Consider the following 21,042-nt stretch of genomic DNA (forward strand, 5'->3'; position numbering starts at 1 on the left):
ATGACAGCAGCTTAAACACTAGGCCAAAAGCCTGCCCCAACTTAAAAAAATCGCATTGCCATCTTTTACAAAATCATTGCTATCAAGTCTATGGAACTCTCAGTGCACCTGAGAGGTGGGAGGCAGATGGATACTTAGGTACTATAGAGAAAGTAGTTAGAAGTCCTAGGACTTTGAGAGATGGAAATAACACCCCAACTCTGGACTTGATTCATATACTTACCATACATTAGATTCTAGGATACTGCTTCAAATCAATGAAATTTAAGAGACTGTAAATTCATTATCTTTCAGCAGAACATTTATCTGGCAAGCTAAAGTACCTTATTTTCTAAGGGAATTTCTTCCTTGTGGATGAATCTACACAGGGGGCCAAATTTGAGATCACACTGTTTGATGAGCATAGAATTAGAATGAAAGAAACTGGTATTATTAAGAAGTATCCAACTTCATCATTCTCTTGCTTAAAGCCTTCCAGTCTCCACACTGCTATCAGGATAAAGTCTACATTCATTCATTACCCCTCCTTTCTTTTCAAACCCCACCTTAAGCATGGCTCCTACCATCCACACTGAACTACTAAAACCTCCCTTGCTTAGGGATAGATTTACTTTTGGCAACAATCATATTTGTACCTCAAATCTCTAGAAATTCAGATTTTCAAGCAAGTTACTGTCCTTCATAGCAACTTATACATCTCTCAACACTTAATCTTTATAGCTACTAATTTAAATGTTCCACTCCCACAGTGAAATGTAGTTTCTTGAGTTATTTACCTTATTTAGTCTTATTTATCTATTAAATCTTAATGTGTGGCACACAGGAAAAACTTTAAAAATGCCTTTAAAGTGCTAGCTATCTCTATTAAACTAGGTGGTAAATTGACTGTCTCCATGGCTCAATAATACAGAACATTTTATAAAACAGAATATTCCCCTTTATATTCCATTAGACTGGTGGTTCACCTAGGATTCTGAATTTTGTTAGTAAAACAAACATTTAAACATTTGGGAGAGCAATGAGGAAAAGAATCTTAACATTGCAATTTCAAAAAATTCCTCTGAACTCTAAAAACATCATAGAAGACAGAATTTCAGAATCTGGCAGTCTTTCTAAAATGTTTAAATTTCACTTGAAAGAGAGAGAAAGAGGGAGAATCTTCCATCTGCTGGTTCCCTCCCCCAAATGCCCACAGCAGCTGGGGCTGGGCCAGGCTGAAGCCAGGAGCCAGGAACTCCATCCAGGTCTTCTACATGGGCAGCTGGGGCCCAAGTCCTTTGGTGAAAGATGGTATTTGGAAAATACTGAACAAGATTAGTGTTCTGTATAAAACAATTTTGAAGAACTGTATGCCATTTTACACATTCTTAAGTTAGTATTTGATATATTTCCTTGTAGCCTTAAATTATAATGAATGTCATTTCTGGCAAGTTGTAATTTCAATACAAAACAAAATTATGTCATCTTAGAAAATCCACTCAATGGGACTATATATCATAATTACTTGAAAAAAATAATTACTTAATAAAAATACATGAAGCTTGAAATTTTGCATTTTTCCTTTATTTCCACTCTACTTCCCCCACAGAATTTTGTATTTATACAAAGAAGTCTATATTCAACCAATTTGTCTCACTTTAGAAACTTTTGTTACCATGTTAAAAGAAATCCTGAATCGACATAATTGTTAGTGCAAATTTGATCAGAGACATAAGTATATTGTAAATATTGATAATAATATTGATTTGAAATGCATTTCTTACTCAATTGATTTTTTTTTCCAATTAACATTCCAATGCTGTGTTTGCAAGCGTGAGACAGGATTTGTCATACATTTCATTCCCTTTTTCCTTTTCTTTTACATATGTGATGAGAGCATTTGTTCACATACACACAAATAAGGATGATGGAATAGGGCTTTTGTTTTACCTATGACACAAAATTTTTTTAAAGCCTTTCAAGATACCAGCAAAAAGCCCTTAGTAAACTATTATTCAAAATTATTTTTAATGATGAGCTGACACCTCAGTTAGGTGGTTCTTCAGTTTTGTTGAAAGCAAAAGCTGGAAACCGTGAGAGTTGCAAAAGTACTGCTACTGAGTGATTAGGGACACTGACTTTGGTTGCCTCCAGTGTCTCCTTTCCATCCTGGGACAATGTCTCACAGTAAGATTCAACTTGAGTGAGAGGTATGCCTTTTTCTTTTTTTTTTTTTTTCTTTTTCAGGAACTGGGAAAAGAGGAATTGTGAAAGCAGAGGTAGAAAAGAAAACCAGTTAGAGGGGAGCATTCTGGGAGTTCAGTTTTTGGAAAATGGGTCTATTTGGAAGTGAAAAGCCCGAGAATCAATTTTCTGAATAAAACAGTCCTTATGTGTTCACATATGCCCAAGAAATTCTTTATATACTTACAGAGCTAAGCACAGCCCAGTTTGTAAAACACTTGACTAGACCTGAAAACATTGAGTCTTTTTTTCCTAAGCAGTTACATTGCAATCCTGGGATGCACCCTCAATCTTGAACAGATGGCAGAGACACCCTAATGACAGTTTTGGGTTTGCAACTTTCCTCACGATTTATGTTGATCCTTATTAGCTTTAGTTTTCAAAGTGTGGTGACCTTGACTTTATCTCCAAATTCTGGGGCACGGAGTGACAACATGTGGAGCCTTGCACAAAGAAAGTCCCGTTTCATGGCGCTAACTTTACATGCTGTACTGTCTTGGCCCTGGCATCTTCCATTTTTTTCTCACCTGGTCCTTCTGATGGTTTGTAAATTTATGAGGCGGAACAGTGTGAAATCTGGGCCACTGAACAGAGGCAAGTTAACTGACCTCCCAGGGAGACGAGTCTGTGAACCACACACCCAGTGAAGTAAAGTTTGGGGTGACCTGCTAATTGCAGAAATCAGCAAGGTTAGTATGGTATTAATGATTGGTTTCAATAAAAAATAAGTATCAAACCTTACCACTTACTCCAGTATTTCCATTCTTTGAGGCCCATATTAAAATTCATGTTGCAAAAACAATCTACTTCTGTACAATTTACATATAGAAAAGAGGCACCTACTTCATCTGTCTCATCTCTGCGTCAGACTCCTCTTTGTGATTAATCAGAATTTAGAGAAACTGAAATCACAAAATGGTCAATAGTGAACTTGAAATATTTTAAAATTTAAATAAAGCGCATGAGTCCACAAAAAACAATGTTTTATTTATATACATTATTTTTTTGAGATTCCAGAAAAAATATGGAATGCTTCACGAGTTTCTGCATCATCCTTGTGCAGGGGCTGTGCTAATCTTCTCTGTGTCATTCCAATTTTAGTATTTGTGCTGAAGTAAGCACTGTATATATTATTTTTAATGACCTAGTAAGTTTTCATTTGAATAATTTTAATTTACAATTTTAAAAATATTAAAATTGGGGCTTTCTGGCACCTGCCCTCCTGGAGCTTTCAGTTCAACAGGGAAGCATGCAATGAGGATAACCACACAATTTTATTTGTTTTTTAGATTTATCTATTTCAAAGTCTTAGTGACAGAGAGAGAGAGAGAGAGAGTCTTCCATCCACTGGTTCACTCTCCAAATAGCTGCAACAGCCAGGACTTGGGTCAGGCTGAAGCCAGGAGCCTGGAATTCCTCATCTGCTTTCCCAGATGTGTCAGCAGGGAGCTGCATCAAAAGCAGAGCAGCATGCAACTTGAACCTAAGCTCCAATGTGGGATCTTAGCAGTTGCAACTGGCATCTTAAACTACACCGTACCCCAAGGCCGGCCTCTGCACACGTTTAAAACCTGCAACTGTGACAGGGCTGTGAGGCAGAGTTAGAGGGTCGGAGGATCTGAGACTAGGTATTTGAAGTTGAGGGTGTGGGTGGTCAGGGAAAGTGGCCCCAAGGGAGTGCTCTGAGGATGAACGTGGGTTCATTGAGAGGGAGGGAAGAGCAGTACAGACAGGGAACAGACAGGGATCAAAGCTGACATGAAGGGCAGAGGAAGGCAGCTTTGGGGGAATAGGCAAGGGACGAGCTGGGGTAGATGACAGGCAGACCTTGCTGGTGCTGCATTTTTGAAGAGTCTGGAGATGTAGCCCAAAGGAAAGTAACTGCAAGCCTGTAGGCATTTAGGCAGGAAGGGATCAGGAACCGCCAAGGTGGGTGGGGTGACAGGATCAGATGCGCACTTTGCAAAGATTACTGGCTTCTGCAGAGAAGGGACTAAAGGGTGAGGTCACAATGTAAGACTTGTTGTGATAGATGTCCCTGAAACTATGCATGTAAACTGAAGCTTCTACAAGATAACACTTTAAAGGGATTGAAAGTGTCCAAGAAAAGAAACACCATGGTTTTCATCCTGTGAATGTTCTGTGAGGTTTCTGGGGGTGTGGGGGGAGGTAGGCCCAAATTGGTTCACATTAAAGGGAGAGAGAGAATGAACAGCACCTTTTCCCAAAAGTCTTGGGGGGAAAACCACATCATTGATTATTGTGGTTAATTGTTAACAACTTTTTCCCTAAAAATAAAAGCACCTTTATTGATTTTTTGATGGTATAACCAATAAATTGTACTTTCAATATAAAACTACAGAAAATGTATTAAGAAAGTTTTTGTAGAAAGTGGAAGTCTACGGGCCAGCGCTGTGGCCCAGAGGATTAATCACTGCTTTCAATGCTGACATCCCACATCTGAGCGCAGGTTCAAGTCATGCTGCTCTGCTTCCTACCCTATCTTGCTTCCTGCTAATGCATCTGGGAAGGCAGAGATGACAGCCCAAATACTTGGGTCCCTACCACCCACAGAGGAAACCCGGATAGAGTTCCTGGCTCCTGGCTTTGACCAGGCCCAGCCATGGCCGTCACAGCCGTTGGGGAAGTGAACTGGCAGATGGAAGCTTTGTCTCTGCCTTTCAAATCAGTTAGTAAATCTTAGGTAATTGCCTCCATTCTGTTCAACAGCCTTTTAAAGCGCCCTTTATGCTTGTATTCACATATCGGTTTATGGATACACTCTTAAGGACCAGAGTGATTTTTTTTAGCAATGTATACATGTGCAAGGCTTAACAAGGAGGTGCTCAATAAATAATGATAGGATTTTTCCCATATGAGAATTGTTGATTCGATTATCCCCATGTGTCAGCGAATCATTCCTATATGTTGATATGCTAGCCGCCTTCACTTAGCAATAAAGCTTGTGCTTATATAATGCTACATAATCATTTGGGTGGCTGCTCAAAAACATATAATAAGAATATATTAGAATATATATAAACAACTTCATATTGATAGAAGCTCAAGGATTTTTCCCCCAGTTTTTCAGGGGAAAAAAAAAAACTTTTTTATAAACAGTGCTTCAGTAAACATCCTTGCATGGACATCTTAACCAGTCTAACAGAACTTCCTAACACTACAGCTGTCAGGTAAAAAGGCTTATGTGCATTTTATGTGCTGACACATAAGGACAAGCAACCTGTCAGAAACCTTGCTCCCATTTATATTCCCCACCGTGTTCATCACCCTGCACCTCTGATGGTTGACAAATTTACCCACTGCTGGTGGTTTCGTGCACATTTCTCACTACTGGCTGAGACTGGCTACTAGTCACCTATCCTAGTCCATTTGGGCTGCTGTAAGAGAATACCACAAACTGGGTAGCTTAAAACAACAGAAATTTCTCAGTTCTGGAAGCTGGGAAGACCAAGGTCAAGGCACTGGCAGCGCTGGTGTGGGTGAGGGCTTGCTCTTTACAGGAAAACCTTGCAGCTGCACAGGTGAGGGCGGGCACAGGCTCCCACTGGCCTTTTTTAAGAGCACTAACTGCACGCCCGGGGAGGGCTCTGCCCTCATGACCTAATCACTACTCAGCAATGCCACTGCTAACACCGTCATCTTCATCTTCGGGGCTGGATTTTGACTATTGGATTTGGGGTGGGGGCAGGCGGGGACGAGGACACTTTGTTTATGAAATGTTCAATCCCTTTGACAGAAATTCCCATTAGAGTTTATTTTAAAGGAAACAATATATCCTAAAGGAACAATATATACAAAGTTTTAAAGATCTTCACTAAAGAGTTGTTTATGATGGCAAAATAAACAAACTGTAAGCAATGATATGTTCAATAATGAAAGACTGGTTAAAGTCAAGCATTCTGTATCTGCAGTCACTAAAATAATACTTAAAATAATTATATTAAAACATTAATAACTGAAAGCAAGAACAGTCTAGGATCCAAGTTATAAACACCAACAAACAATTTTAGCTAGGAAAAGAAGAAGATCATGTTTACAGAATAGTGATTAATTCTGGGTACTGGAAATAATGAGTGATTAGCTTTTTCCCTCCTATGAGCAGATCTGAACAAGAAAGTTTAAAATTTAATACAGTTTATAATTACGCAGATATAACAACTGTTAAGTGTATTTTAGTAGTTAAGGATGCCTGCCTTCGACTGGAGGCTATTACTCTTGTATACAGTCTTAGAAACTTCTATCTCATTTATAACCTTAAGCAAGTTGGTTAGCTTTTGTGTACTGGGTCTCCTCATCTGTCAAACGAGGATAACGATACCTGCTTTGATTTAACTCACAAGGAGTTTGTGTAAACTACATGTTTGCAATTCATGGGGAAGCCACACAGAAAATGGCACTAATATTATTTATACTCAACTACATTATTGCTTTTAAAATAAATACAATGGAAACATTAACTCGATACTTTTATTGTTCATATAACTAAGGAAAATAAAAAGAGGAAACAGAAAAAGTGGCCTATTAAAATGTGTTGGAAGGGAAGACATGGTAAATGACTCAACATTGACTGATTGCCTACTGGGTGCCAGGTTGGGCCTAGGGAAGCAGGGAGCAGAAGACAGTCCCTCTCCTCTCGGCCTTCATTCTAGTGGATGCACCAAGGCCGTGAAGGACAGTCACGCTGGACAACGGAAGACAGGCTCAGTCGGGTTAGTGCCATCACAGTTATGGTGGGGCTGGATCAAACGTCAACATCAGCAGTTTTACATAGCCTAAAAATGACGTTAGGGGACAAACTGGTTGGGGATGCCCCCATTCTTAAGGGGTTCCCCTGGTAAACATAAGGGGGAATTCCCTTGAACACTGCAGAACCCTAACGGTAAATATAGGGGCTACAGGGCAGAACAGATCCCTGCTTGCTAGCAGGAGACTGGAAGGGGTGGGGGAATTCCTAAAAACTCCCTTTACAGAGTAGGAGATCCCCTTCGTCACCCAAAGTTCCCTTGTCATAGGGCATTCTGAGAGATCTGTGACTGCTGGCCCCTGCATACTTGTTTCTGGTTTGATCTTCCTTCAGGGTTTAGGGGAAGGCAATCGAGTATATACAAAAAGTGTACATAAATACCCAGGCGTGTGTACACACACGCAACGTGTGCGCACACCACACACAGATACTGTTTGGCTTTTAGGAGTTCAGTGGACCTGGAATTTAAGTCGTTTGTACCACTTGAATCTAGTGTCACTCACCCCTAATCAGTCCATGCTTAAACATAATTCCAGATAGGGGGCAAAACATATGTTACAGATCTAAGAAAAATGCAGTCCTAACACCATCAAGGATTCTAACATTTTTGGTTGAAGTTAGCAATATTAAAAGCAAAACTAACAAGACCAGCAGAAACTTAAACAGTGCCAATTATGTACTAGGGATACAAGACGAGAACCAAAAGATCTGAATTTAAGTGTTGGGATGCAAAACAGGCTTTGAAGTTCACATAAAAATTCTTACATCTATTTTCATTTCCCATCACCTTAATCCTGGATAAGTAATTAACTTCAGTAACTCTTGGTTTTTTTTTGTTTATTTGTTTTTGTAGCGGAGGAAGTGTGGTGGTTTAAATATATTCAATAAAGTATTTACTTGCAAAGTGCCTAGAATGGAAAAAACTGACCATGGATTAAGGACAAAACATGCTATAATCACATTCCTTCACACGTGGCACTATTATATATGGCCACAGTATATAAGAATGCTCTCATTTCTCCTGGGCACAAAGTAGGTCCAGGTCACACACTGCCCTGTCTTAAACTTTCCAATAACTAAAATCAAATAAAGCCGGGCAAGGACAACAGTAACAACAACAAAACCTTACAAACTGTGCCAACCTGAGGACCTACATCAAAGTGTCAAGCTTGCTGGTTCGGGATGGCTTAGGTGACAAGAAAGATGGGTGACAACACGCTTGTTGCTGGAAAAAGAACTCAAAGCCAACATCTTTTTGTGGCAGGGCAGCAGTGTCATTCTCTACATCAAAATTCCATTGCACCCAGGTGGCAGACTTAACGTTTGATCTACAATCTGGCTGCTCTGCACGGTACTAACACTACAGTGAAGCGACTGTTGCCTCAAATAAACCTATATAATCAATGCATATTGGTCTGGATGTACACTGATGTGTTTAGTCCACTTAAAATATTAAGACAAATAATATTTTATATGTTCAGGAAAATGTATTCACTCCTGAAAAATATACCATGTCCCACAATATATATTCAAAGCATTAAATACTGTTCTTATTTTGGAAACATCTCTGAAGAATTATAAAGTTAGAGGGTATGAAAATTGTTAATTAGTGCTCTCTATAATTTTACATTAATATATAAGGTGGGTTAAAGCCTCCACTCCAGTCCCTCTCACTGGCAATCGACCGCCTAAAGACTGCAGGCATATTTTTCATTCTTCCTATGCATATTCTAAAGGAATTATTTATGTAAAAAGCCGGTTCTTATCAGCAGTTATCTCCGACTTGTTTTATATGCATTTGCGATTCAGCTTCTAGTTGATGCATTATTTAGAGTAAATAAAACACCCCTCCATGGCCTGAGGGTATCTTTTTTTGGGGGGAGGCGGTGAAACTTGTTTGAACGACAATAACAAAAAAAAAACCTTGACTTATCTGATACTGTAAACTAGCATATGAGCCTAAACACTGCAGAATTTGCTACATGTAGCATCTTTTTAAAAGACTTTTTTTAAAAAAGGGATCAATGTTAAGGGCTCCAAACCGGAGAACCTTTCAGTGAAAAAGTCCACTAGGATGGTCGCCTTGGGCGCTTCACTCCCAGCTCAATCAGTTCTAATCACTCTAAATTCTATATGCAATGTAAACAGTTGGCGTTGCTTTTTTTTTTTTTTTCTTTTCAAATGAGCCCTTGCTGCGCTGGGGCTGGCAATCTCGGGAGCCGCGCGCCGGGTCCGTGCGAGCAGCCTCCTGCCGCGGCTGGGGAAAACCCTGCCTAATATTTATAACGTTATGACATACTGTAATACTCACAAGGTGGTTGTAGAAGTATAAACACGAGCCGAGCCCTCTGATTGGTTGCCGGTGATGTAACACCCATGTCAATACTTCCCAGTGAACGCACGTGTTCGACCTTTTATTTAAATTTCCATTTCATCACGGCCGTCAAGACACTCGGGGCGGTGCGTTTTCGGCGAGAGGATGGTTGCCCCCGGGGCCCGAGGCGCTGCCCTGGCATCCAGGGCAGGCGGTGGTCCGCGGCTCGCCACCTCCTCGCCCGAGAGGCGCTCGCCCGCTCCAGTCTTTGTGAGGGGACAAAATAAGTTCACTTCCTCGGGCACCGCCATCCACACACACCCACACCCCCACCCACCGCACCCCACCCCACCCCACCCACCCCCAGCAAATGACAAGGCTGGAGCGCAGCTTCCCACCGCGCACTTATTTCCCAAAGTCCCAGGTGAACTCGTGGCGAGAGGAGGAAAACGCGCGTCCCGGGCGCGGGTAGGTGCCTGTGGGCAGCGGGGAGGCGGCCAGACCCTGACACTCGCCAGCTGTTTGTCCTCCGCGCAGCCCTGGCCCCGGCCGCACACGCCCGCCCCTCCCCGAGACCCCCAGCCGGCCGCCCGGCCTTTTGTCCCCCCGCCCCTCGGCCGACTTCCTTCCCTGCGGCCGCACCCCCGCCCCCAGGCCGGAGGCGCGGCCCGGCCCCTTTCCCGGTCCCCTGGCGCCCCCACCCCACCCCAGCCCAGCCCCAAGCCCAGCCCCCCTCCCCCAGCCCGGCCCCCACCCTTTCCCCCTCCAGCGGTTACTGCTACCCCGGTGCATTGTGGGCGCACGGTCCGTTGTTCATTTGCCATTCGACCTCCGCCAGGGCCTGGTCGGACGGAAGCGCTCCGCCGGCTTTATTGTCGGCTCGTTATGTGGCGGAGCCGGGCAGTTTAACGTGCCTCTCGTCCTCAGCGCGTCGGCAGCCGGCGGCGGCGGCGGCGGCGGCGGCGGGACTCCTCGGCGCGCCGGAGGAAGGATATCTGTTTGGAGGGTCGGTGTGTGCGCGCGGCGTAGAAGAGGGGGCAGCGGAGGGTCTCCCCGCACTCCGCCTCTCAACTTCGAAGGCCCCACGCGCCCCGGCTCGCTCCTCGCCTCTCCGCCGCCCGCCCCCTTCTCCGCGCGGGACGCTGCCCGGAGCGCAGCGGGGCGGGGGTGGAGGACGCGGAGAGCGGCCGGAGGCGGCGGCGGCGGCGGCGGCGGCGGCAGCGGACGCGGACGCGTGCGGCAGCCCCGGGCGCGAGCCGGGCGGGAGGGCGAGGCCGAGCCCCGCGAGACCGGAACGCCGGGGGCGGGGGCGAAGCGGAGGGGGAGCCGCGGGGAGCGCGCGGGACGCGGCCCGAGGCCGGGCGCGAGCCGGGGCACCGGGCGGCGGCGGCGGCGGCGGCGGCTGCGCGCGCCATGTCGTTCAGTGAGATGAACCGCAGGACGCTGGCGTTCCGAGGAGGCGGGTTGGTCACCGCCAGCGGCGGCTCCACGAACAATAACGCTGGCGGGGAGGCCTCGGCTTGGCCTCAGCAGCCGCAGCCAAGACAGCCCCCGCCGCCGGCGCCGCCCGCGCTTCAGCAGCCCAATGGGCGGGGGGCCGACGAGGAAACGGAATTGGAGGGCCTGGAGCCCCAAGACTTGGAGGCCTCCGCTGGGGCGGCCGCTGCTGCGGCTGCCGCGGCCGCCGCCGAGGAAGCTAAGGAGTTGCTGCTCCCCCAAGACGCGGGCGGCCCCACCTCGCTGGGCGGCGGTGGCGCGGGGGGCCCCTTGCTAGCGGAAAGGAACCGTCGGACTCTGGCCTTCCGAGGAGGCGGCGGCGGCGGGGGTCTCGGCAACAATGGCAGTAGCCGCGGCCGGCCCGAGACCTCGGCGTGGCCCCTGAGGCATTTCAATGGACGAGGGCCGGCGGCTGTGGAGCTGGAGCTGGACGCGCTGGAGGGGAAGGAGTTGATGCAGGACGGCGCGTCCCTGAGCGACAGCACCGAGGACGAGGAGGAGGGGGCGAGCCTGGGCGACGGCAGTGGGGCGGAAGGCGGCAGCTGCGGCAGCAGCAGGCGGTCGGGCGGCGATGGCGGGGACGAAGTGGAGGGCAGCGGTGTGGGAGCTGGCGAAGGAGAGACTGTCCAGCACTTGCCGCTCGCGCGGTCCAAGTCCCTAATGCAGAAGCTCCAGTGCTCCTTCCAGACCTCCTGGCTAAAGGATTTTCCCTGGCTGCGGTATTCCAAGGATACTGGCCTTATGTTTTGCGGCTGGTGCCAAAAGACCTCCGAGGATGGGGGCAGCGTGGACCTGCCCCAGGTGGGGCACGATGAGCTTTCTCGAGGGACCCGCAACTACAAGAAAACCCTTCTCCTGAGGCACCACGTCTCTACCGAGCACAAACTCCACGAAGCCAACGCCCAGGTAGGCTAGAGCTCGCGCCTGCCTCTTTTAGGGGGAAGATTCCTTGGCTAAACCACCCATTCCCCTGAGCGAGCGCATCGCTCCCGTTGAGAGGGGTGCGGGGAGCCTTCCGCGTGGGGGTTTGGAAAGCCTGGGAACAAGTTTGCAAAAGTTGTGTATGTGGTGTGGGGGGAGGGGAACGGAATGACAATTTTCTAATCGTACCGCTGACTGTGTTTTTATGTCTTTATGACTGAGATTTCTTTGCTCTTGGGATTGAATCCAGTAGAAGGTTTTGAAAAAGTAGGTTGAAGGTTTTAGTCTAAAAGGATGACTTCGGGTCATGTATTTTATTAGCTGTGATTTTAGCGAAGCCGCCTTATGTTCGTAGAGGTTTAGAGTACTGCTGGAAGTCAGATCTGGCAACTGAAGAGTGGATTAGGCAGAGTTCCCTAAACCTGGCAATACCTCTCCCAAGAAACCGTCTAGCCGAAAGAGTTCTTCCATTAGAGCACGATAATGTGAAGTGTCAGAACTGTATGTAAATGTTGGGGAAGCTATTTGAATAACTCCTTTCTCATGTGAGTAATTTTACTAAACTCGTCTCGGCTGAACTTGTTGAACTTTCTTACCAAGACTTGCTTGTGGTAAACTGTCGTAGCTTTGACCTGTGTACTTCTATCCAGATTTCTGTGCTGAGAGTCTTCTATAGCCTTCTTTTTCAGAAACGTTCTTGTAAATCAGTTTACATTGAGTACTTTAAACTTAGCGTGGGAGATATTTAGTATGCAGTTTTTTTGGATCAAGTAGTTGATTTGAACTGGTAGGGAATTTTTTTTTTTTGACCAAATTCTTGAAAACCCCAGTCTTTAGCTACAAATCAAGTAAGCTGTACTTTAGTTCTTAGTCCTCGTTTTAACATTTCTAGTCTAAAGATAGTAGCCTAACCATCAAGCCAAAGATGTTGATCAGCCCGTTTTTTTTTTCTTCTGACTTTTACAAAAAGATCCATGAATGTGGATGGAAATCATTCTTTTGTAGCCAAGTCATTGATTTTAGAAAGTCAATTCTCATATTTGTCCCTTGGTGTGTTGTTTATTGGCGTGATCTTGCGTTCAGCACCCTTGTAAGGGAGTTAGTTAGGCACACCAATAACCACACAGACCCAGTACAGAAGATTCTCAGAAGTTGGGGCTTTCACTGAAAAAGCATAGGGTTATTATTCCTATATACTTCAGATACAGTTTTGGGGTTTTTTTCTTTCCTTGCAGATATTTAGTTGCTTAAACCCTAGGAGGAAGATCATTTAAAGATACAAGCCCCAGAAAGGTTAAGTAAATTGTCCTAAGTCTTAAGAGTTCTGGGTGGCAACTGAGACTAAAGCCTATAAGGAGTGTCGTAATGGAAAAAGAATGGGTTTGGAGTAAATCTGGGTTCAGATCTCAGCTTTCTGCAGTTGCTAGCTTTGTGAGCTTGGGCAATGAAGTGAGATAGAGCTAACATTTTTCTTGTTTTTCTGTGTGCCAGACACATTTACTGTGCAAAGTGTCTTTGTTTCCATTTTATAGAAGAGGAGTCTAAGGCCTTAAAGGGTTAATTAACATGCCTGGTGTTATTCAGTAAAATACTAAATAGGTGGGGGACCTGTGAAAATTAAAACTTAAATTTCCACATAATGTTGAGTTGGTTATCTAAAAATTTTTAAAGACAACAGAAATGAATTAATATACAGTGGGCCAGTTAGTCCTTATCAGCACAGTCTTTCGATGTAGGCGAATCTGAATGGGAATGCAAATTATAATTAGCTGCTTCGTGAACCTGAAATCATAGGAAGGGGGAATTAGTTGGATAACCTTATGGTAGACTTAGTATGGGTGTATCCTTCTCTAGGCATTTGTCTGGCTCACAATTCATTGGTAGGTGAAACCTTTTTAAAACTTGACCTGAGCTATTCCTTTCCCTTCCCCTTTGAAAATCTCTGCTAATTCAGCGGATAGATCATCTCATTTCTTTTAAGGCATTCTTTGATTAGACTGAAGACAATACAATTTAGTAAGGCGGGTTTGTTTTCAGGCTATCTGTTGGTCCTCCTTGATTGGGTTTTGGTTGTTTCCGCTTTGAATTGATCCTCATCATTTCTGTAGTTCCTAAGTAGTTTGGAAGATATCTTGATACCCCAGGTAACACCTTTGAATCTCTTTGTCCTGTTAATACTCTGCCTTACTCCTTTGGGCAGTGTTGGTGTTTTTTGTTTTTGTTGCCCTAACTACAGCCCTTGATCACCTGTAGGAGGCAGTATAACACAGCCTGTAAGAGCATTCTTGGGCGTAAGGTTGGGGGGACTTGGGTCATGCTCTTTCCTGGCAGGCAAAGTAGTTAACTTCTAGTTTCCAATGCAAAATATATGGGCCAGCACACAATGGCTTAGTAAATTACAGCTATTACTTATTGTCATTTATTTTAATTGTAGTTAGCTACCTCACTGTCACTGGTTTGTCAGTTTTGTAGCCACTGTCTCATGGAATAACTCTTGTTAGAGACCAAGCCAGTTCTCCATTTGATACCTCCTGGGACTTTGGCCTTCAGATTCTTTGAACATTCTGAGCCTGTTTCTCATATCCTACATGAAATTTTCCTCAGCTTTTCAAAGAATACCTTGCGTTAGCGTTCTCTTGGCTTAAAAACATTGAAATGAGTTTTGGAATTCTTCAGGCAGGAGTTCAATTTGAGCTAGAGGTAGTTTATTCATTCTCATTTCTCTTTTAAGGAGACCTGTATTTTAGAGGAGTTTGGACAAATTTTAGTGTGTCACCAAGGATTACATTTCTTACTTTTTCTATTAAAAAAAAAAAAGCTTTGATGGTGACCTTGAAAAGATTTGAGCACTCTTGAGAAGATTATTATTTGGACAGTAGTTATAAAGCATTGCTCATGGGAAACTTTTTTATTATTTATTTGATAGGTAGAGCTAGAGACAGAAAGAGGGAGAGACTGAAAGGAAGGTCTTCCATCCACTGGTTCACTCTCCAAATGGCCGCAACGGCTGGAGTTGAGCCGATCCGGAGCCAGGAGCTTCTTCCCCGTGTCCCACATGGGTGCAGGGGCCCAAGGACTTGGGCCATCTTCTACTGCTTTCCCAGGCCATAGCAAGAGAGCTGGATTGGAAGAGGAGCATCCCAGACACTAACTGGTACCCGTATGGGATGCCGGTGCCACCGCACCGGCCCCCTCATGGGAGACTTTAAGCATGCTTTTTGAGTCTTTGTTCTGAGCCTTCTATTTCAGAGGTATACCTCCATTTATAAGGATAATATGGTATAGTTTTACTTTGAATAACAGCTATACCTTCAGAGTCAGGTTCGATGATTTGCTCTCAGAATTTAACCATTTTGCCCAGAGGATCTTAAAATGGCTTTATTAATAGTGATTACTACTGTATCTTGGTCTAGACCCCTTTCTATCCAGGTGTGAAATTTCCATTGCCTAAATCAAGCATCCTGTCAACTCTTACAGTTTACTAAACCTAAGACACACACCTAAATGTATTGTTAAATTTAGTTGATGTTTCCAGAAATTCAGACCAGTGATCTGATTGAAATTACTGATCAAACTATGTCCATGTCAGTAGCTGGAGCTGACAAAGAAGCTGAGGCCAATCTATCATCCTCCTTGGCTTTAGGCAGAAATAAGACCCAAAGGTTGATTGATTGGTTGTGTTTAAGATTTATTTATTTAGAAGAGAGAGGGCAAGACAGAAGAGAGGTCTTCCATCTGCTGGTTTATGCCCCAAATAACTGCAACAGCCAGCACTGGGCCAGGCCAAAAACAGGAGCTGGGAACTTCACCCAGCTCTCCCACTTGGGTGGCAGGAACCCAAGCACCTGAGCTATCATCTGCCTCCCAGGATGCATTAGCACAAAGCTGAATGGAAAGTGGGGTAGCTGGGACCCAAACCTAGGCACTCCAATATCGGATGCAGGTATATTCCAAGCAGTAGCCAAACTTGCTGCACCATAACACACAGTCTAGGTTGGTTGGTTGGTTTTGTTTGTTTGTTTGTTTGTTTGTTTTGACAGGCAGAGTGGACAGTGAGAGAGAGAGACAGAGAGAAAGGTCTTCCTTTGCTGTTGGTTCACCCTCCAATGGCCGCCGCGGCCGGCACGCTGCGGCCAGCGCACTGCAGGAGCCAGGTACTTATCCTGGTCTCCCATGGGGTGCAGGGCCCAAGCACTTGGGCCATCCTCCACTGCACTCCCGGGCCACAGCAGAGAGCTGGCCTGGAAGAGAGGAAGAAAGTTTGAAAGACCTTTGAGAAGGAAAAGTAGATATTAAAGATGAACCTATGGCCTAATTAACCTGTGGTTATTATGGAATAATTAGTATCATTCCCTCATTGTGTATGATTCAATAAGAGATGGTTCATTTCCCTTGTTTTTCAAATTTTTGGTAGTGTCTGACAATATTGTCTACCTAGGATTTCCTTCTTTAACCCTCTAAAATTTTGCTTGTTGGGTCTAAGGCACTGGAGACGAAAACCTTTAAACTGATTTTTTTACTTTTCCTTCAAGAAACTTGTAGTTCAGTAAGGAGACACAAACATGACAATGAGATTAAACAAACGCCATGGTGGAAATGTGTTCAGCGTGCACTGAAAGGAAGGGACTGAGCGGTTCTAGTTGCAAAAGTTGAGAAGCTTGTAGACCAGGCTCTTGAACCTTGTGTTAAATGAATAAATGTTGATGACAAGGGAGGTGGGAACAACATCCTGGAAGTTGGAAGCAGCATGAGGAAAATGGAGAAATGGTGTCTTGATGTGCCTGAGAAAAATGGATAGTTTGAGCAAGATGAAAAGAATCAAGCTTGAATAGGTGGCTAGACTCTAGTCATGGAGGTTTTCTTGTCAAGCTAAAATGATTGTATTTTATTCCGTGAATAAATGGAAACAACAGTTTTAAGCAAGGAAGACTTGTGACCAAATATGTGTGTGCTGCTGTGTAGAGGCACCAGTGTAGTGTTTTGTGGGTTTAGAATTTAAGAGAGAAGTATTAGAGTTCATCAGTATCACTTAGCAAGAACTCATTTGCCGGCCGGTGCCGCGGCTCAATAGGCTAATCCTCCGCCTGCAGAGCAGGCACCCAGGGTTCTAGTCCCGGTTGGGGTGCCAGATTCTGTCCCGGTTGCTCCTCTTCCAGTCCAGCTCTCTGCTGTGGCCCGGGAGGGTAGTGGAGGATGGCCCAAGTGCTTGGGCCCTGCACCCGCATGGGAGACCAGGAGAAGCACCTGGCTCCTGCCTTCGGATCGCCCGCTGGCCATAGCGGCCATTTGGGGGGTGAACCAACAGCAAAGGAAGACCTTTCTCTCTCTCTCTCACTCACACACTCACTAACTCTGCCTATCAAAAAAAAAAAAAAGGACTCGTTTGCCATCACATTGGCTGTAGCCTCATTCTATAAATTGAATTTGACTTTTTCTTTTTTCATTTATTTTTATTTTATTTTATTTTATTTATTTATTTTTTTGACAGGCAGAGTGGACAGTGAGAGAGACAGAGAGAAAGGTCTTCCTTTGCCGTTGGTTTACCCCACAAATGGCCGCTATGGCCAGAGGCCGATCTGAAGGCAGGAGCCAGGTGCTTCTCCTGGTCTCCCATGGGGTGCAGGGCCCAAGCACTTGGGCCATCCTCCACTGCACTCCCGGGCCACAGTAGAGAGCTAGCCTGGAAGAGGGGCAACCAAGACAGAATCCGGCGCCCCAACCAGGACTAGAACCCGGTGTGCAGGCGCCGCAAGGCAGAGGATTAGCCTAGTGAGCCGCGGCGCCGGCCCGAATTTGACTTTTTCTAAAATTTGAAATTAGAAGTATAAGTTACTGTTTTTCTCTCAATATGTAACCCACTGTAGCAAAACTTACATTTATTTGAGTAGCAGAGGGAGAGAGGACATGCAGGCAATAAGATAAATATTGATTCCATCCATTGGTTTACTTCCCAAATGCCTACAACAGCCAGAGCAGGGCTTAATCCAGGAGCTAAGAACACAGTCCAAGTCTCCCACATGGGGGGCAGGTACCCAGTTACTTGAGCTATTACTGCTGCCTCCCAGGGTCTCCTTAGCAGGAAGTTTGGGGTCAGGAGCCCAAGCTGGATTATTTCAGATTACTTCAGCATGGGACATGGACATTTTAACTGCTGGGCCAGAGGGATACCCCAATAATAAAGATTTTGATGTCTTTAATGATTTTAATTTACACTTTGTGTTGGAAATTTTTTCTGCTAATTTATTCATTTAAAAAAAATTTTTTTAGCTTTTAACAGATTCAATATAATTCATAGATAAAATTCTAAGAATATAGTGACAATTCTTCCCTCCCCTTGATCCTCCCTCCCTCTGCCTTTTTTTCTTGATTTTTAAATTTACAGTTAAGGACTTAATGCTACATAATTTGTCTCTTTTCTGTAGCATTCTTCTTTGTTTTTAAAGATTTGTTTGTTTATTTATGTGAAAGGTGGAGGGAGAGAGAGCTTCTATCTGCTGGTTCACCCCCAAAATGGCCTGTTTGGCCAGAGCTGGGCCAATTCGAGCCAGGAGTCAGGAGCTTCTTCTGAGTCTCATGTGGGTGCAGGGGCCTAAAGACTTGGGCCATCTTCCACTGCTTTCCCAGATATATTAGCAGGGAGCTGGAACGGAGCCTGTTCCAGCAGCCAGGCTCGAACAGGTATCCAAATGGGATGCCAGCACTGCAGGCGGCCACTCTGCCCTCTGTACCACCAAGCCGGCCCCCATAATTTGTCTAGTAAAATAATTATTTCCGGGTAGGGAGATAATTTTAATTTTTTTTTTTTTTTTTTTTCCTTACTTGAGGAAGGAGGGGAGCAGAGAAAGAAGTATCTTCTACTGACTGGTTCACTCACCAGATGCCGGCAATAGCTAGGGCTGGGCGAGGCCCAAACCAGGAGCCCAGAACTCTGTCTCTGTGTGGGAGGCAGGGGACCAACTACTTGAGGCATTACCTGCTGCCTCCCAGGGTACAGTTTAGCAGGAAATGATCCAGAGCTTGAATCCAGGTGGTAGCATTCCAAGTGGCATCTTATATTGCAGAAAACATGTATCCCACTTGATTTTTTTTTTAAGCCAAACAACATTTTCCTATCATTATTGGATTGACTGTGGAGGGTTGTTAGTTTATATTAATTGCAAGTGAAGTTAGCTTCTCTCCCAGAAGAGTAGGAGACAGGATGGTGGTCTTATATTCTCCATGAGTTGGTGGTATTTAATGTAGTTTCCTAAACTAAAAAGCTGAAAACCCTGTGATTCTTTCCTCTCCCCTCCCCCCTACCTACTTAATAACTCAGTTTTCTTAATTTACCTTTCAGATATTTTTCCAGACCTCCATTAACGATATCCATCTCCCTGGTTTGACCTTTGTTTTTCCTGTGTTGACCATAAATAGTAGCTTCCCAACTGGTCAGAATACCTGCCAGTCTAGTCCCCTGATACCCTCCCATCTTGGTTCTGCCAATCTAATCAGTCTGCTTTTAAAAGTTCTATAAGGTGCTTCTAGCAGTGGCTCTTGATCTTTTGAGAGATTCACATTTTTTATTATAATCTGATGCAGATGATAGACATTTACCTCTGAAAAGTATATTAATGAGTATTTGCATTTCATGGACTTTGATAAATTTGGAATTTAAAAAAAATTGGAATTTTGAGGATGCTGGAGATCATCTTAATTTTTTTTCTTGTTTCATTTGCTGAGAATGCTCATCCTTCTATTCCAGTTTTTGCATCTGTTAAGGCTATGTTTAAATCTCCTTTCTTCCAAATACCTCCACACCTAAAAACAATGGGTTAGATACATCTTCTCTCTGCTCTCCTACCTCCGTTGTTTATGCTCTTCAGTACCTTAAGGAAATCTAGCAATGGCTTCAAGTTAGGAACCAAATAATTTTGGTTCCCTTCTTAGATTCTAGCAATGCTTATTAAACAAGTGAAGTTAAAGCTTTTTAAAGAAGCTTTTCAGAGTTTTTCCTTGGAGTGAAATATTTTGTACCCCTGGAAATAAATATGAAGATAATAGGTTAAGAGGATTTTAACTAAATGGACACTGAGTGTTCTCTGAATTTTGAATAAATTGTTTCTAAGGACTCATCCATTTAAATTAGTTTAATTATGGACATCACAAATAAATAATTTCAAGATTAGGTTTAAATGTCCATTTACTTAAAACCTCTTTATTTAGCTAGTTTAGGTTACTGTCTGACCTTAGTTGTGCTTTTCTTTTTGGGAAAAGAGATAGAAAAATTCCCTATATTTGAAAAGATCAGTTGTGTAAACATTTAAATACCTTTGTCAGAATTTTTATTTAAGTGTACCACCTGAAATTCTCTATGAGAGTGAACATTAAAGAAGGAATCCAAAGAACAGATCTCTGGAGTTTTAAGATAATCTACTTTAAGATTTCTTTTTCAGTGTTGAGAGTTCTTAATTTATTTTGTTCAGTAAATGATATTAGCACTTTATATTAGCACTTTAGTACTATGTGCTTATTTAGCTGTCACCCAAATCTTGGAAAGTACACATACTCTTGACTTGAAAACCCTTCAATCTGAAGGGCATATTTAATAAGAGTTGCAAATATATAGCATAGTCCTTTAATCGGTAGTGAAAAAGAAATTGCTGGTGTTGCTTGTAAAAGCAGGGGACAAAAATGTTCTTGTATAATAGCAATGAGAAAAAATGGTGACTGAACAGTGTTTGAGTTATAGAGCTTGTGTCAAAATAGAGTGGGCAAATATTTTTGCTAAATGGCTTTAGTCTGAGTTTTGAAAAATTAGACCTTTTGGTGTGATCAAGGCAGAATCTTAAAAATTGGGAACTGGGCCCCCAAATTCAGGACACAATGACCATAGCTTAGGATGACTGCTATAGTTAGAGCCACCTTGTAGAGTGTTTTTAACGGCTTGATGATAAAAAAAATTTAGGCAATTTTTGACTTGTAAAAGCTTGATTCACTGTGTACACAAACACTGTGGAGGTGCTGCTGAATTTTATTCAGTGTCTAAAATTTTTGCTTCTTCCAAGTGTTCATACTTACACTGCAATATCTTCGAACAAAATGAGCTTGCTGGCCAGATGCAGCATTCATAACAGTGTGAAGCCTGCACCAAAGAAAGATTTCTCACTTGTGTTCAGAATTTTCTGTAGCAAACAGGCAAATTAGTAAAACTTTATGCACTCTCAAAAGGGAGAGCAAAAAAAAAAACAGTATGATGCTTTTATAGAAATCTAAACTATAGCAGTAATTATTACAGGCATTTTGAGTATTATTTTATTTCTTTATATTATTCATACACGTCCTA

General features: G+C 43.7%; 1 protein-coding gene and 1 non-coding gene across 4 annotated transcripts in view; one reads left to right on the plus strand and one right to left on the minus strand.

Annotated features, from left to right (window-relative positions):
- Positions 1 to 1,252: 1,252 nt before the first annotated feature.
- ZBTB10 (zinc finger and BTB domain containing 10) overlaps positions 1,253 to 21,042 on the plus strand; it is a 48,926-nt gene continuing 29,136 nt past the window's right edge. For 2 of the 3 annotated variants that reach the window (XM_008255691.4, XM_017341413.4), the window contains exon 1: positions 10,182 to 11,705. In XM_008255691.4, the coding sequence (XP_008253913.1) occupies positions 10,716 to 11,705 (990 nt within the window). In that variant the 5' untranslated portion in view covers positions 10,182 to 10,715. Of the gene's footprint in view, positions 9,771 to 10,181; positions 11,706 to 21,042 lie in introns of those variants that run through there. The other variant, XM_089335458.1, reaches the window with a different exon arrangement.
- On the minus strand, positions 3,242 to 3,345 carry LOC127490828 (U6 spliceosomal RNA). The gene has a single exon (XR_007919223.1). It is a non-coding gene; the product is annotated as a U6 spliceosomal RNA (small nuclear RNA).

The sequence above is a fragment of the Oryctolagus cuniculus genome, chromosome 6 (genome assembly GCF_051225735.1).
Source record: "Oryctolagus cuniculus isolate XC-2025 breed Fujian yellow rabbit chromosome 6, ASM5122573v1, whole genome shotgun sequence".
Classification (NCBI taxonomy): domain Eukaryota; kingdom Metazoa; phylum Chordata; class Mammalia; order Lagomorpha; family Leporidae; genus Oryctolagus; species Oryctolagus cuniculus.